The sequence below is a fragment of the Notothenia rossii genome, assembly GCF_949606895.1.
Source record: "Notothenia rossii genome assembly, chromosome: 1".
Lineage (NCBI taxonomy): Eukaryota > Metazoa > Chordata > Actinopteri > Perciformes > Nototheniidae > Notothenia > Notothenia rossii.
In genome coordinates, this window is record NC_136912.1 from 77964945 (window position 1) to 77981197 (window position 16253).

At 40.1% G+C, this 16253-nt stretch overlaps 1 protein-coding gene across 1 annotated transcript; it reads left to right on the top strand.

Moving 5' to 3' along the window:
* Positions 1-745: 745 nt before the first annotated feature.
* rexo1 (REX1, RNA exonuclease 1 homolog) lies at positions 746-13160 on the top strand. Its single transcript, XM_079693665.1, has 16 exons — positions 746-1092; positions 2039-3885; positions 3996-4091; positions 5087-5288; positions 5413-5558; positions 5709-5846; positions 6049-6175; positions 6415-6540; positions 7273-7413; positions 7894-8007; positions 8167-8240; positions 8765-8875; positions 9036-9151; positions 9305-9443; positions 10554-10674; positions 12036-13160. The coding sequence occupies exons 1-16, from the start codon at positions 903-905 to the stop codon at positions 12122-12124; spliced, it is 3777 nt and encodes a 1258-aa protein (XP_079549791.1). The 5' UTR covers positions 746-902; the 3' UTR covers positions 12125-13160.
* Positions 13161-16253: the final 3093 nt, after the last annotated feature.

Here is a 16253-nt window from a genome sequence, read left to right on the forward strand (position 1 = left end):
TCTTTATCTGGTCTTTTTCTGTACATTTTAAACATCAACTCAAGTTTCAGAACAACTCTCCAAAGTACAGCAGTTGAAGATTAGCCGGCTGGCTAACACTGGCACATTTATTACAGAAATATAAAATGTGTGTTTGTAAGTAGGCAAATGAATACAATTTAAACATCAAGATGGCTCATTGAAATGAACTGTGCGAACCAGTATGCACTATATCACCGACCGCCCATCAGCTATCATGATTACTGAATACACCTGTGGTTTTCTTGCTAGTCAGCATCTGTCAGAAAATGCCAAGATGTATCTTTGTTCCTCTTTCCAGGCCATTTCAACTGGACATTTCAAGACCAAGTAGCCTACTTACTGAATTCCTGTGAAATAAAATGTTGAAAGACTTGTCATTTATTTTTGCAAATCTGGTTGAGCTAGTTTCACAATGAGAAGCGCACACACACAGGTGTTTCTACTTGTGCAAATAAACACTAAACTAGTGTTTAGGAAGAGGTAATGAAAATGACTAACGTTGAAAGGAGATAGTCAACTCTTGAGAAATACTGCTATACGAACTAGTCAACTCTTGAGAAATACTGCTATATGAACTAGTCAACTCTTGAGAAATACTGCTAGACGAACTAAAGACCTGCCATCTCATGTTAAGCACAAATGTTTGGGCTCGATAGTATACATTTGTGGTTGGCTCACTGATTTGTGATCCAACTGTGACGTCAAACACCGCGACACTTGTAAATTCACGCGAGATTTAATCTCACCAAGCAATCCAACATGGCGTCGTAGGGACGTTGTTATTGTTCTGTCTCTTCTTCCACCTCTCTCAGTACGACAGAAACTGAGCAGATACACGGCCGAGCGTGTTCATGCGGGCATGAGAGCAACGTCTTGCGATAATGCTTAGATCCACCGGCTTCTTCCGGGGGCTTGACTGCCCATTTTACGCAGAATACAGCGAGGAAAAAGGCATCAAAAATGGGTGTAACAGACCGTACTGTCACTTCAGACACAGCTCGCAGCGACGGGCGTCCTACGGAGCTCCGGCAGATGTTAAAAAGCAAAGAGATCTCCACTCCGCACAGAAAGGTGCTGAGTATTGTTTTACTAAATCCAGAATTTACTTGAACTTCTTCTTTCGCGGAGCCGGCAGCGATGAGGACTTGACCACAGTGTTGGAAAATATGCCGGAACTGATAACAGTGTAAAAGTGTATTTCTGTGCCAATATCCACAAATCATTGCACCTTTACTAATATACCCCCCCACTGGTTTCTGTAAACTGATGTGAAGTGCAAGATGAAGTGTAGTGAGGCCACTCAAGGAAGTGTCAAAGGGACTAATGGCCTGATGCAGAGTTAAGAAAAAAAAAAATACCAGTGGTTGTATTAGGTAAATTTCCTCAACATTACATACTTCACTTTTAGGTACTTTGAGTTTTAAATAATTAATTCATTTATTTACTTTACACTTGTACTCCACTACATTTTCTGTTCGACCTAGGTTCTTTTTCTGATGAGTTTGTCTTAAGATTGTTATCCTCCTCTGCGAAACTGAAGGATCAAGTGCAGTTTAATGGGCTACAAAATTATCTTAATCCAAATAAACAATTTAAAGTGAAACTTTATCTGCTTTGTTTGGTCCCAAAAACTATACTCCTCTTTATAAAATGTATAGAATAGCTGAGCATGTTATAGTTGTAGGTTTATTGACATTTATGTTTTTTTTAACATTAAGTGTCTATGCTTGATTATCATCTCATATGAGCACAATTGTGTTATATATTGAACTCTCTCTGGGTTATACCATCTTCATACGATGCTCTTTAGATGTGGTGGAAAGTAGGGAAGCATTGTTACATACATTTCTAACTCCTGGTTCATACACCTAGACTTGTGTCTGCCGATAAATAAGGTACACATTAGACAAGACCAGAACCGCGCATCCCTTGTTAGAACTCATGAAAGCTAATGAGTAGGGCCTTTTAAATGTATTTTTGGTCAATGTTATTAATCCTGTGTGTTGCATCTTTGCAGAACAAGGTTATGATCCCTTCAACCCAGAAGTGGTGAGGCCCCAGGAGCGGAAGAATGGAGAGCCGGCTCCTTCAGGAGACCTCGATGGTGCGCTGGACCTCGTCAACAAGGCCATCGAGGAGGTCCGCAGCGAGGTGGAGAGGGAGAAGAGGAAGCTCTCTCGCATTGGGGATGAACCGTACCAACCAAGCAAGAGTAAAAAGTTGTCTTCGTCTGATGTTGTTAAGAGAAAAAAAACGCCATCACATATGCCTTATGACCCTGGGAGTTATCAGATGACATCAGGGGGGTATAATCCCACCCCTGGCTGCAGCAAGTATACTTTGGATTTTGACAACCAGGGGAAAAATAGCAACTCTATGGAATATGTTCCTGCTTTGGTGAGAAAGCCTTCATCTCGGACAAACACATACCAACTCCCTTCTCCTCCCCATAGTCCAAAGTACTCAACCAGCACATCGTCCCCCAAGTGTAAATACACTCTGGACAATTTAAAACCAACTACAGATATGGAGTATGACCCAATGTCCAACTATTCGTCAGGAATTGCAACGAAAAGCAAAAGGCCAGAGAAAACACAAGCTGTTAAGATGGGGCAAAGAAAGACACACAAACTATCAGAAATGTCAGACAAGGAGTATGTTGTAGCCGTCAAAAAGCCCCGGCCGAGTATAGACTCTAACAAATACATTATATCTGACTCTGATGAGGAGAGCTCCGGCACAGAGTATCGACCCACGTCGCTTAGCAATCTCCAGCAGAGAAAAGGCAACAGTCGGTCACTTTGGATCACTGCTGGGAAGGAGAGAAAAGAGAGAACTGAAAATATGCTAAATGCATTGACACAGAGGAACAAAGAGGACTCCGACTCAGATGTCCAGGAATTTATTATACAAACGGACTGTTTCAAGAAAAAGAAGGTGGCTAGTCAAACTAGTCACGAGAAAATTGGCAAATCTGAGAAAGTGCAAAAACTCGTAAAGGAAGCTAACAAAAAGATTGGTAGTAAGAGTAGCAGTAGCAGCAGTAAAGACAAAGGGTCAATAAAGAACTCAAACCAGGACTCTGCAAAGAAGGAGAACAAGAGTCAGGAAAAAAGAGACGATAGGAAAAACATAATTAAGGTTAAAACACCTAATAAAGTTCAGAAGGAAGGAAAAGAGGAAATGAGAAGCGATGGTAAGATAGAAGCTGTGGAAAAAGTCAAAACTGATTCCTGCAAAAGGGATAAAGACACAGAAAATGGTGCAAGCGAGAGCAAAAAACCCAAGATATCAGAGAAGGAAAAGGAATACAACAAGTATAAGGACCGCCAACAGAAAAATTGTAAACTTGATAGCAGTAAAAGAGAAAATGATACAAAGAAAATGAATAAAAGCAGTTCTATTGGTGGGAGCAGTGGTAGTCACAGTAAAGGGACTTCAGCAATAAATAAAGATAGGCGGAAGCAGAACAGCAGCTCATCAAATGGGAAAAAACCCAAAGAGAAACAGCCGACTCTTAGCCACGCCGATCTGTTTGGAGATGAGAGTCCAGATGAGGTTGAAGCAATTGTAGTGGACGACGATGATGACGATTATGAAGACGATGAGGAGGAAGTGCTTGTGAGGAAATCTGCTTTAAAAAGGGGACGCCTGAACAAGAGAAAAGCGTCAGAGATGACGCCTTCTTCCTCTGAAGATGAAGGGGACCAGGGTGTTGAGAACGAGGTGGACGATGTTGAAATCGACTTCTCTAGTTTCCAGGAGGATCTGGACTTTGACTCAGATCCCATGGAGGAGTGTTTACGGATCTTTAATGAATCCAAAGATGTGAAGACGGAAGACAAGGGAAGGCAGGCTAAACAGGTATTTCTTTCCATTCACTTGCACCTTTTGTCTTTTTCATTTACCACAAAAAGTTTTTTATTTTCAATCATCTTTATATTTTGCTAATGCTATGTTGTGGCCTCTCTCAGCCCTCCAGGGATTCAGACGAGGAAGGGGACACAGAGAGCACTTTAACCACTCTTATTCCCGGTCAAAAGAAGAGAGTCTCCCATTTTGGTGCCAAAGTAAGTGTATGCTTGTCTCATTGATTTCTGCCTGACTACTCTGTCCCACAATACTGCACAAGGCCATCGGCTGGCGTGAACGCTTGTGCTCTAGCGAATAGTTTGAGGCTTTATTCATAATGTAAATATTTGGTTAATTATTGTTATTATTAATAACCTACAGAAACATTGTGTGCAACAGTCCACCTCCTCTTTCCCCGTCTCACTTTCTTTCTTGAACTCTCTTACATGCGATGGAGGGTCTGTCTTTGTCACCAAAATAAATGTTCAATTATGAAATAACATTTGGTTAGCTCTAGTGAGCACAAAATATGTTTACCAGTGTTGTATAACTTATCACAGGGTAAAGCAGTTTAACAATTGTTTGTGTGACTTTATCACAGAGGGAATGTACAAATGTACTAATTTGGTCAATGAAATAGGTATAAGGAAATGGAGATTCCTTAAGCAGTTTTGGTCAAGAAGAAGTTTGGTTATTAACACTTGAAGAATAACTCTATCACACTAATCAAAAGTGATTTCCATTCACATCTTCACTACCATACTCAGATATTCCATGAATAGGAGGTAGCATATATTGTACCATTGCATTACAGCACACCACAGTATGGTTTTTAACAGGCAAACTTCAATTTCAAAAGCAAAGAAAAACCTGACTTTTCAGAATCATAAAGTCAGTTTTTATTTTTCCATACTTTCTTACTGACATTTCCCACTGAAATCTCAGTGTTGGGCCAATACATTCTACATTAGTATAACACATACACTAATTTAGTATCATACACAATTACTAACAATGAAAGGTACAAATGAATCACAGCAATACAGTTTGGCTGGAGTTAGAGTGCACGTCATGCTATGTCCTGTTGGTGTTGTATAAGTATTCTTTCAGAGCCAATTCCAGAGAAGAACATTATCGCCCTGTTAAGACATGACACGTTGTCTCTTAGCCAAAGCAGTCACTCTTTATAAAAGGTGTTCCTGTTTTTCATCAGGCTGACGCACCTGTTGCTCGACCAAACAAGAGACTCTCAGCCCAGGCGGTCTGCTACCAGCGTATGCAGATGGCGCAGCAGCAAGCCGCTCAGCTCTCTGCTTCAGTGAAAGCTTCCCGACAAAGCTCCATTCCCAGCGTCTCTGGAGAGAAGAAGAGAATAGCCCACCGTACCTTCCCACCGACAACTTCCTCCAAAACAAGTACCTCCACTATTCTACTGTATATTGTTGTTGGATTTAGTTCTAGCCAGTGTTCTCTTGATCATTTTCAGTAGATATGTTATCACTGTTTCAAATAGAAAGTTGCATGTGTTTGTCTCACCAGGTCCTGCAGATGTTAGACCAGCTGCCAGTCGAGTGTTATCCCCCAGCCAGACCCATCAAGTGAAGCCCCAAACCACCGCGGGCATCTTAACCAAGACCACGTCCACCATCATGCAGAAGAGGGTGGCACACACCCCCACCATGAAGGTATCCAAAGGCTGCGAAATGAATAGTTGCTGGTTGTTTTTCTGGATATTTGTTTTGTGTCATGGCTGCTTCTTTAGGGAGATTTCTTTGCTTGATCTGTAAGATGTGTTTTACTCATCATATGTTGTCTTTCTGTTTTGATTTTTTCAGAGTAGTTCTATGAAGCGCCCCATCATCCCCATTGAGTTTGGGGCCAAAGTTCCAAACAACGTCCGGCAGCGCTACCTCAACACTTTCATAGACGAATGTGTCAAATTTTGCCGATCAAAGGATGCTGCTTTCCAAATGGTATGCATATCACCTTCCACTATTTACAGCCAGAGTATGATGTTTTCTGTTCTGTCATCAAACCTAACACATCTTTTAAACTATAGGTAGGTTTGAAGAGATCCTAAAAAAGATGGCTCTTTATTGGCTTTAATCACACACTGTCTTGAATGAAAAGGAGATTCAATAAAGGTTTCATTTAATCAAGTTTGGACTGTTTCAGGCGCTTGACGAGGAGAAGCTGGTGTATGATCGCAGCAACAGTAAGAGCATCTACCTCAACATAGCTGTCAACACTCTGAAGAAGCTACGCGGCAAGAGCAGCTCCGGTCCATCACCGGCGGTCACCAGTAAGCCACCTCACTCCCTGTCCAGTATAACATTCAGTATTTGTCCCGAGTCAACGTTTACACAATGCTTTTTGTAAGTTAGGGATTAGATCAAATGGGCCAAATGCAGTGTATTGTGATAATTACATACATAATGAGCTGGAAATGGTTTTGAGAAGTTGAACAGATAATATTGGTTTATGTGGTGGTCAGACAATATATCAGTGTTAACTTTATGTCTTCTGTGTGTCTTTCTGAAGAGGTCCCGGGGTCAGTTAACTCCAGGAGGGTTCTGTCCCACGAAGAACTTCTAGGAGGCCGTCTTGCTGCGAAAACTAGCTTCACCATCAACAGGATGGGTAAACAGCAGGAAGAGAAACTCATTGGTGAGTCAGATTTGTTTTCCTGGTGACAAGCAGAAACATGTTTCCAATCCAATCCATTTTATTTCTATAGCACATTTAAAAACAACAGAGTTGAACAAAGTGCTGTACATCAACAACTGTATAAAAACATAGCATAAATACATGAAAAACAGACGGGACATGAAACAAATGTAAAACACGAGACAATGAAACCAGATCAAAAGCCACAGACTGAAAAACTCTCCTACATGACGTAAAAACAATACAAAACACTAGTAAGATAAAAGCCCAAATTGAAAAGCACAAGTGTCACCTGGCCTGTAAATGCCAGGGAAAAGAAGTGGGTTTTTAAACGAGATTTAAAAACAGGCAACAATGTTTCCATTGTGTTGTTCTCAGGCCTCTTTCTCCAGAATAGTTTTGAACATATTTCTTGAACATGTTTCTTCATGTCATTCAGTTGCTTTCAATCTTGTGATCCCATCCCTGACAACAAGAAAAATGCAGATCCTGATCAAAAAGATTGAGAAAGAGAAAAGGAAGAAAATAATGAGAAGAAACTGAAAGACTCTTGTTGTTTTTGAAGTGTTGAAAGAGTTCAGAGTAACAGGGAAACTTTTCCAATAAGACCGTGAGAACCTCCACAGTACTGTTCACAGAAAACTGTCTGTTCCTTGAACGTACAATATAGCTTTAAAAATATATATTCTTACAAAGGTAACATTAGTTGAACTTGTTGCTGTCTCACTGTAGGAGTCACACTGTACAGGAAGCTGCAGGCGTACTTGATGAGCGAGGAGCAGCTCCAGGAGAACGGATACCCGAGGACAAGCCCAGAGGCTTCCGGAAAAGCCATCATCTGCAACCTCCCAGAGAAGAAGGCTGTTACAGACCGTGAGTGACCCCACAGCTCTCTCACCTATAAAGAGACGCACCTGTCAAAATCCAGCCAGTTCTCCCCTGACACGTCATGCAGTCGCTGTAAACGTTCTACAGTGTGACAAGGGAAGACAAAGTGATTTTAAATGCTTGAAAGTACAACATTAGCCGTGGAGGAACATCTTTAAACTGGGTTCAGACAACTTGAACGCCATGTCATTTGTGCAGTTTTCTATAATGTCAGTTATTTAAAAGACAATGGTTTAGTATTATGATGCAGTTTAAATATACAACATGTTAGAAATATGCTTCAAATGTGCTATCAATTATAGTTTCTTTTTTTACAAATGAAAGAAAATTATAAACAGCAAAAAAAAACTGTCTTGTAAAACCTCAATTGGTGCATTCTCTACTAATGATCCATACTAAATGACATCACAACATGTGATCTAGCAAAGATTTACTCTTAATTTTAACCCTGTAATGTGTTTCCAGCCTTCAACAAGATATGCTGTCGATGCGGAGCCGAGTATAAGATCAATGTCAACGGCAACTGTGTACGGAAAGAGGAGTGTTGCTTTCACTGGGGGCGACTGCGCAGACACAAAGGTACATTTGTATGCATTTATTTTGTGTAAATCTTGTATAAAGATCAATATTATGGAAGTCAAATGTGGTCTTTTTTGTCTTTCTTATCTAACTCACCACCTCTTTTCATCTACTGTTATGTACCTCTGTCTGACTCATTCTTTCCCTCTCCTCCTTCAGTCTCTGGAGGCTGGGAGACGAACTACAGCTGCTGCGCTGCAGGTGTCGGTGCTCCAGGTTGCCAAGTTTGCAAGGTATCATTCCTTAAAGTCAACAGCAATTATTTTACTTTCTTTGCATGTTAAGAATTCAGTTGGGCTGTCGTGGCTTTAGATGGCTAATGTAGACATACAATGGGGCATTTTGTAAGCTAAACCGCTCTGAAACATATAATTGAACAAAGTTACGTGACTTTTTTTGTACCTTTTACCAATTTTAAGGAAGAGTACCAAAGCTCTACCAGTTTAGTGAAGCCATGTTTTTTTTAAACTGTCACAGATGTTTATCTCTTGTTTCTCTATAAGAAAAAGATTGTATGTATCCCTCAGGCTTATCGAAAATATGAAAAAAAAGTGTTCTTTCCCCTTCAAGGCTTTATGTTTATCTTTGCTTTCAATTATAGTGTATAGTATAGTCTTTTTACTGAAGACAAATGGACACATTGCTAAGCAACCAAGCTCTGCCAGGATGCCTACAATAACCTTATTCTTGATTTTGAGTATGTTTCAGCAGATTTGAAAACATTTCCCCAGACTTAAGACATTTCATATTCCTACAGCAACACGTTCAGGACGGGCGTAAAGAGTCATTTGACGGCTACGTGACAACGTTTAGTAAATCTCTGCCACCAGACGGAAATGGAGGAGTGTTCGCTTTGGACTGTGAGATGGTGAGTCAGACAGAGGGTGATTTACCTACTGATCATCAGCATCATCTTTTTTCCCAGCAGTATTACATAAAAAAAAAAAATCTCCCTTTTTGCCACAACTTTTAATATAGTTTGTATTATTCAAAACCACGTGAACTTTTCTTTTCATCCTCCAAAACAGTGTTACACAAGGCACGGCCTGGATCTGACGAGGGTGACCGTCATCGACTCTGAGATGAAAGTCATCTACGACACATTCGTCAGACCTGAAGCCAAAGTGGTCGACTACAACACACGGTGAGTTTGTCTCCTACAACTTGTCAACTGCACACTGCATGGGTCGCATCGGCTATTTAATTTTACTGGTAAAGAGTTCTTGTGATTGTCAGTTGTAAATAAAGTGTCTTTGAAACAGTTGCAGTGTTAATGATATATGTTTGTCTTTCACAGATTTTCAGGTGTGACGGAGGAGGACTTGGAGAACGCCACCATCACTCTGAGAGATGTCCAGGCCGTGCTGCTCAGCATGTTCAGTGCAGAGTCCATCCTCATCGGACACAGTCTGGAGAGCGACCTGCTCGCTCTGAAGGTGCACGCCTCTTCATTAAGCTGCCTTTTAAAAAAAAGATTAAAGCAATTATAGCTTTTCCTAAAATGTTGTTTCTGTCCCTCTCTGCTGTTCATGTTTTAGCGACGTAGAAAGAAGTGACCACCATCCGTTGGATTCCATCACACCCTAATTTCCACTTAACAATTGAATAACTGTCTGTTATTTAGTAAAGCATGATTGATACATTACCACTTATGAGGCATACATTCATTTTGTAAACATTTAAAAAGCAGGTTTTCTAGTCTTATAACTTTTATTGTTAGTCTCAATAACTGTCCCCAGAGTGAATGATTATCTTAAACAAAAAACGTCAACAAGGATTACAAACTTTCCTAATTTAAGAGTTGAAAGTATGGCAGGAATTTATTTGAGCAAATAAAAAGAGGACAAAATGTGGGCATGTAAACAAGTAAAGATTCTTTCAATATTTGATCATTAACTTAAAGGTGGGGTAGGTAACTTTGAGAAACCGGCTCGAGATACACTTTTTGTTATATTCCAAGGAATGCTCTTAACATCCCGATAGCAACGAATATCTGAAGTGCTTTGACAAAAAATCCATTAAAAAAAGTCATCTGTGGAAGCCGTAGCGCTGTAAAAAGCACGACCCATCATTTTAGCCGGCCCGGCTAAAGTAACTGGATGGCCTACCTGCCTGTGTGCCCTCATTGGTCATGTGCGCGTTAGTGTGTGTTGGAGGAGGGGCTCTGTAAGGAAGTGGCAGAATATTTTCAAATTCTAGCAAACTCGAGCTGGTTTCTCCAAAATTACCTACCCCACCTTTAACTAAAAAATAACAGAAGTCAGGTATAGATCCTACTCTCCTGTGAAACGGCAAAAGTTGAAATTCAAGGTTTTACTTCATAATTTATGAAATCAGCCATAATATTAGCGGCAGAGCAGTGCAGAACAGGGATATTCAAGTACCATCGGGAGGTAGATCTAAAACATTCTTGCTTTAAAGGGAGACTCGGTATCCTTATTGTTTTTGTTTTGAGGCTGAGATCATGATTTTCTACTGTTGAGCCTGGGCTGAAATAAAAGGAAAACTCTTGCTCTAACGTCTCTTTCTGTCTCTCTTGCTTGCAGCTGATCCACAGTACAGTAGTAGACACGGCCATTGTGTTCCCTCACCGCCTCGGTGCACCCTACAAACGAGCCCTGAGGAACCTCATGGCCGACCACCTCAAACGCATCATCCAGGACAACGGTGGGAAAAAAACACAGAAGTTTCTTATTACCATGTTTTAGAATGCATTCACTTTTATGTCGAGATATATTTTTGTCCACTGCAAACACCTTATACCTGTTATTTTATTAAATTAATATGTCTAACAGCATAGGTGTCATTTGCGCTGGGGACATGTCCCCACCACTTTTTGAAAAAGCAATTTTTGTCCCCTCCACTTTTTAAAAGTATAACACCCAAAGAAATGTAATAAAGAAGAACACTGGTTTATTGTGAAGATATGCAATTTGGACATGTTAGTTGACACTGCACTTTAAAAAAGAGTAAACAAAACAAATAATTCTTCCTAACTCTACTGACTGTAAAATGACCCAAAGACTTGCGGCAATGCTGTTTGGCCTGTTAGCCCCCTGCTGGTTTGCAAACATCGTTTTCACAACATTTGCCTCTCTGTGGAGACAGGCGTGTTCAAGACTTAAAAAAAGACGGAGATCATTGGCTTATTTGTACAGCCCAATGTGTAATGTGTATCATCGGCAGCTACCAAGATAAAAATATATTAAGATTTCACAGAAAATCCCCGAAACACCTTTGGACTCAACAAAACATTTTTAACAAACCTTAGTAAATGAAATTCAAATAGAGTTTTCTCAATTGAGTTGCCGGGGGTCAAATAATGTAAGACCCCTGGCTGTATTTAATTACTTTTTCTTATTTCTGGAGCTGATATTTATGCAGTGCAGCCCACTAAACTGTAGGTGCACTGCATCCTTTTCGCCAGCAGATGTCACACACGGGTCGACAGTGTTAGGTTAAAACCCATTTTTGGTCCGGTTTGCTGAAACACCTCAAAGCCTTTGAAATGTCTTGTTTCTCTGTCACTATGTTCCTGCTTCAGCTTTAAGATCTTTTTTGGACTAATTAACACAGTTTCAGAGTCAAAGATTCCTAGAGGAGCAATTGTGTTGCCATTTCTACCCCTCTATATGCCAGGGAAATCAGTGTTAGGTCTCTCCGGATGAACTCTTGACTTTTCCTCTGCATACATTTCTGATTAGCCACCTTTCATCTTCAAATTAGGTAATTAAATGTTGATTGAGCCAATGGCCCCTTGACAAAAGCCCTTAAATTAGCAGTATGACTAACTGGTGTTTGTGGCAACATTCCCAGGAAAAATGACAAGCACCAAAAATCCCAAATCATACCTGCGGTTACCACAGGGGCCGCCAAACATCATATGCCTCAATTGGTAGAGCTGGCGGGCCATCAGGACCCGGGTTTTAATCCGGCCCGGGACCATTTGCCGCATTGCGGTTCTCTACAATAAAGGCACTGTTTGATCAAATCAATCTTTAAAAAAAAAATGTTTGATGTGTTTCCAGTTAACGGCCATGACTCCAGTGAAGATGCATCCGCCTGCTTGGAGCTGATGCTGTGGAGGATCAAGGAGGATGCCAAGGTCAAAAGATGACCTTTGACCCCTCTGCTCCACGTTCCTCAGTTCCACTTCCTTCCTTCATGTCGGTGTCGGGGAAGTGGAGAGTCCAGGAGGCCTGCACCTGCTCTCAGAGAGGTCAGAGTGTCGGGGGGGTCTTTCAGCACAGTTTAAAGTTTGTTGTTGCTGCTTATCGTACTGAATAAGAGAACTGCCAGTCCCTTTTCAAAGCAATAGGAGCCCAAATTAACAGCGTTTATTTGCTTATTTGTATTTCTTTTTCTAAATAATGCTAATTGAAATGTATTTCTGTTTTATTTTGAGCCGTGTCTCTTTTAGGGCCTCAAACAATTAGTTAATAAAACGTTTTCCTTAGAAGAACACCTGAAAATGCCAGGGCATTGTCCGCCGAACAAAAATGGTTAATATAATATTATGCCAGGCTATCTTCAGCCTAAATTGCACTATAGAAATGCTCTTTTTGTATAGGGCCCAAGTCTAGGAGTACCTCATTTGTGTTATAAAAACATTCACTTAATGAATGACATGTTACCTGTTCTTAGTTACACTTAAGTGCGTTCATGTCCGAGTCTGTCCAACATTGCTATGTAAATGCACTTGTTACTCACAACTTGTTCTCGTCACTGACGCTTTGTTTATCAAGCTCATTCTGTTGGATGGCTCTGAATCCTATAATACTTGATAATATAAACTCTCAGCAGAAGTGTAAAATCTCTGCTTACTACCTATGTGGTATAGTTGACGAATTACATCCATACTATATTCTCAATCATGTGCACTGCATGAAACAAAGCCACGGGAATCATTGTGACAGCAGGTATAAACTGTTATTCCTCCATAAACACATTAGATCCAGTGTTGTTGAATTAGACGTGGGTTATTAACTGCAGACACTTTTTTTTCATTTAGCGAGTACCAGCTAACCTGTGCTGTTTTTATGTTGAAAATGACTGAAGAAAATACTCGAGTGCTGTAAATACGCTACGTTTCCTTTTGTATTTGTTCATTTTTTGGTTTATCTTTTTCTATTAAAAGATATTAGTTCAAAGAAGATGTTGCCCTGTCTTTGTATCAACAGCTAGTAGATGTTCTCCAGTACTGCATACGTTTGTAATTTATTACAAATATTTCCATTTTTTGTCACGCTATATTTCTTCTCCACTACACTTCCAAATAAAATGGCTTTTTTTAGCACCATTTATCTGACAGTTAAAGGTACTGGTTATCTGACGCAGTAAGATTTTACCTACAAAACGTGATCAGTTTATCAGTTGCAGATTAAAAAACCCATGGCATGTACACACTGTAAATAATGTAAAGGAGGTTCAAACTAATGTAATTTCCCCTGGTGTTTGGAGTTAATTTAACTTAGTTTAATTATTTTTTATTTGAAATATGAGTTGTTAAAATTAGGAAAGGCTAAGTTAACAGTTCATATAAAACTTGCAATACAATAAAGATGTTAAGTTAAACAATACAGACAGATCTGCTTTCTGTTTTACATTTTCTCACTTTGAAAGTTCGTTTTTTATTGATTAACAGTCTTACAGTTGATTATCTTCTGGAGATTTTAGTGACATTTTAAATAACTGGATTTGATACAAACTAATTGTGGTTATCTTTGTTGTTATAATTCTGAAAAGACATAAGTCATTACTCTCCTTTGGATGTTTAAAGGTCCCATGTTATGGCCATTTCTACTGATCATAATTCCATTGTTCAGGTAAACTAAAATAAATGTATATTGTGCAATTTTCCAAACTCACATTGGTTTCTCATACAGGATCTCTGTTTAGTATATGTATTCTTTCTCTGTCCTAAACGGCTTGATGGAGCTCCTGCCCCCCCTGCTCTGATTGGCCGGGACGTTGCGAGGCTCGCTGCTCAGTGAGCTGGCGTACTGGTGTGGTTTCCGGGTCGGCGAGACAGCGTGAAACTCATCCTGAGCACACACAAACACTCACAGCCGAAGTAAAAACAATAAGTGTGGCTTGATATTGAGTAAGAAAAAGGTTTATAAACGCTGTGAGAATGGGTCTGCGGCGAGCATTTCTCCGCGATCCCAACTCGTCTATTACCAACCAGGGAGCTCTATGCAAGTCAAAGGGACTCCCTGTTAGTTGAAAATGTACGCTAAAGGTCCCCCCACTGCATTTGATAGTGACTCCAAGGGATCCTGGTGTGTGAGAAGCTCCGCGGATTGGTCCATTTTGGTTCCAGGAAGAAACAAATGGAAAAAGAAAAATCTCCAACGAGGCGTTCAGGGGCAGCATATACAGGTCTTTTCTGTGTTAGAGTTTTGACTCTGCAGACCGTTTACATGCAGAAAAACCTTCATTACACACAAGGGGACGGGTAATAACCGGAAAAGCATGACATGGGACCTCAAGACACAACAGGTATCAATCATGTGTTTCTTCAAACTACATCAACATACTCTGCAGAGGTTTAACTTTTCTTGCCGGGAAGTCCACTAAAATCCTGTTTCTTTAGGAAGTTATTTTGAAGACTTCAAAGCCTTATGGTCAGAACAATAACTGTTTCTGAGTAATAAAGTGCTCTCAAATTACTTAGTGTATGTATATCTTTCTGATTACACCTTTGTTGTAGAACTTTTACTTGTTGAGTATATTCTAAACAGTTGTATTACTACTTTAGGCTTCAGTAAAAGATCTGAATCCTTCCTCCACCTGCTGCACAAATAGTTTTTGACAGTGTGACAGCTATTTCTCGGTGCAGTGCCGGGTCTCTTGTGGTCTATATGTCCCTTTTTCTAACAGCAGGTGCAGTGGCTGTAATTCTCCTTTCTTCAGCAGATGTGTAAATTGAGAAAAAATGGGAGCGAAATGCTAAACTGAGAGGCCCATCTTTTCTTCGGTGTGTTTGCCTGTTAAGCTCCTCTCGTCACATGTCAGTATGTATTTCCCCCGGCCGGGCCACAGACCCCAGGTATTAAAAGAGCCAGTTAGGGATCAATACCTACACAATGTTCCAGTGACAGGGGAGGGGGGATTCCTAGTGTTTATCGAGTGTTGCAGAGATTTTGAACATGTGGAGCAAAGCAGCTTAGAGGGGTCGTCTTCATTATCAAATTTGATCAGCGCCTCTCTTTCTCTCTCCCCCGTGATCACCTTTTAACTAGCGGGGGTCACGAGGGGGGAATCTGCAGGCCGGGGCCTCCTAAACTGACCCCATGCTGAGAGATGAAGAGCTGCATTATCTCAGTGAGAGCAGGATCAAACAAACCCGCCTGCAGACCAAAACAATTAGTCCATTAATTGATTGGTAGATCAGCATAAAATAAACCTACAACTCTTTTGATAATTGATGAATCCTTAAATCATTCAACTGAGCAAAAAATGCCAGAGGTTTACCGGCTACAGCTTTCATTCTGGTTCCTCATGTGATGCTTGCCTTCTTAGTCTTCTATTAATATGAAATGTTTGCTTTTTGGACATTTGAAGACGTCACCTGGGACTCAAAGCTGACCTTTTTATTTGGACTATAGACCATTAATCTCAAAACTAATGACTATTTTATTTTTCTATTTTTATTGATTTATTTCCAACTATTTGCCTTATAAATCATCTTGTCCAAAATGTAAAATTAAATACAAAGGTCACAATGTGTTATATTCAGATGTCTTTATATACTGAAAATCCGCTCCAAATTCAAGATAATTCTCTTACTATCACAGCAAATGCCGCTCGAACCTGCAGGTGTCCATTTCTGCTTTTAAAAAAATGATAAAAACAGTTATCCTTATCAAAATGGTTGCCGATTAATTGTCGGCCACTAACGGATTATTTATCTAACTTTTTCAGAGTTTTAGTAGTTATTTTAAGTAAAGTTTCTCAATCTGTTGCATGCTTAATTAACTCAATGGAAGCGCTGTACATTTCTCATTGAATAAGAACTTGTCAAAAAGGGTAAATAGGTAAATAATACAAAAAAGAGGAATGGGAGGCATCAAATTCAGAAAAAGGGTTTTCTGTTTCTCAAGCAACACCAGTATTTGTGCATATATTCACCCTTTAAATGTTCTCACCCTTCTGCACTTGGCTTGTTTCCTTTTTCCTGTGTTACCTCGTTCCTCCTCAGTTTGGATGAAGCTCAATCCTAAATCTCTGTTTAAACAGTTCGT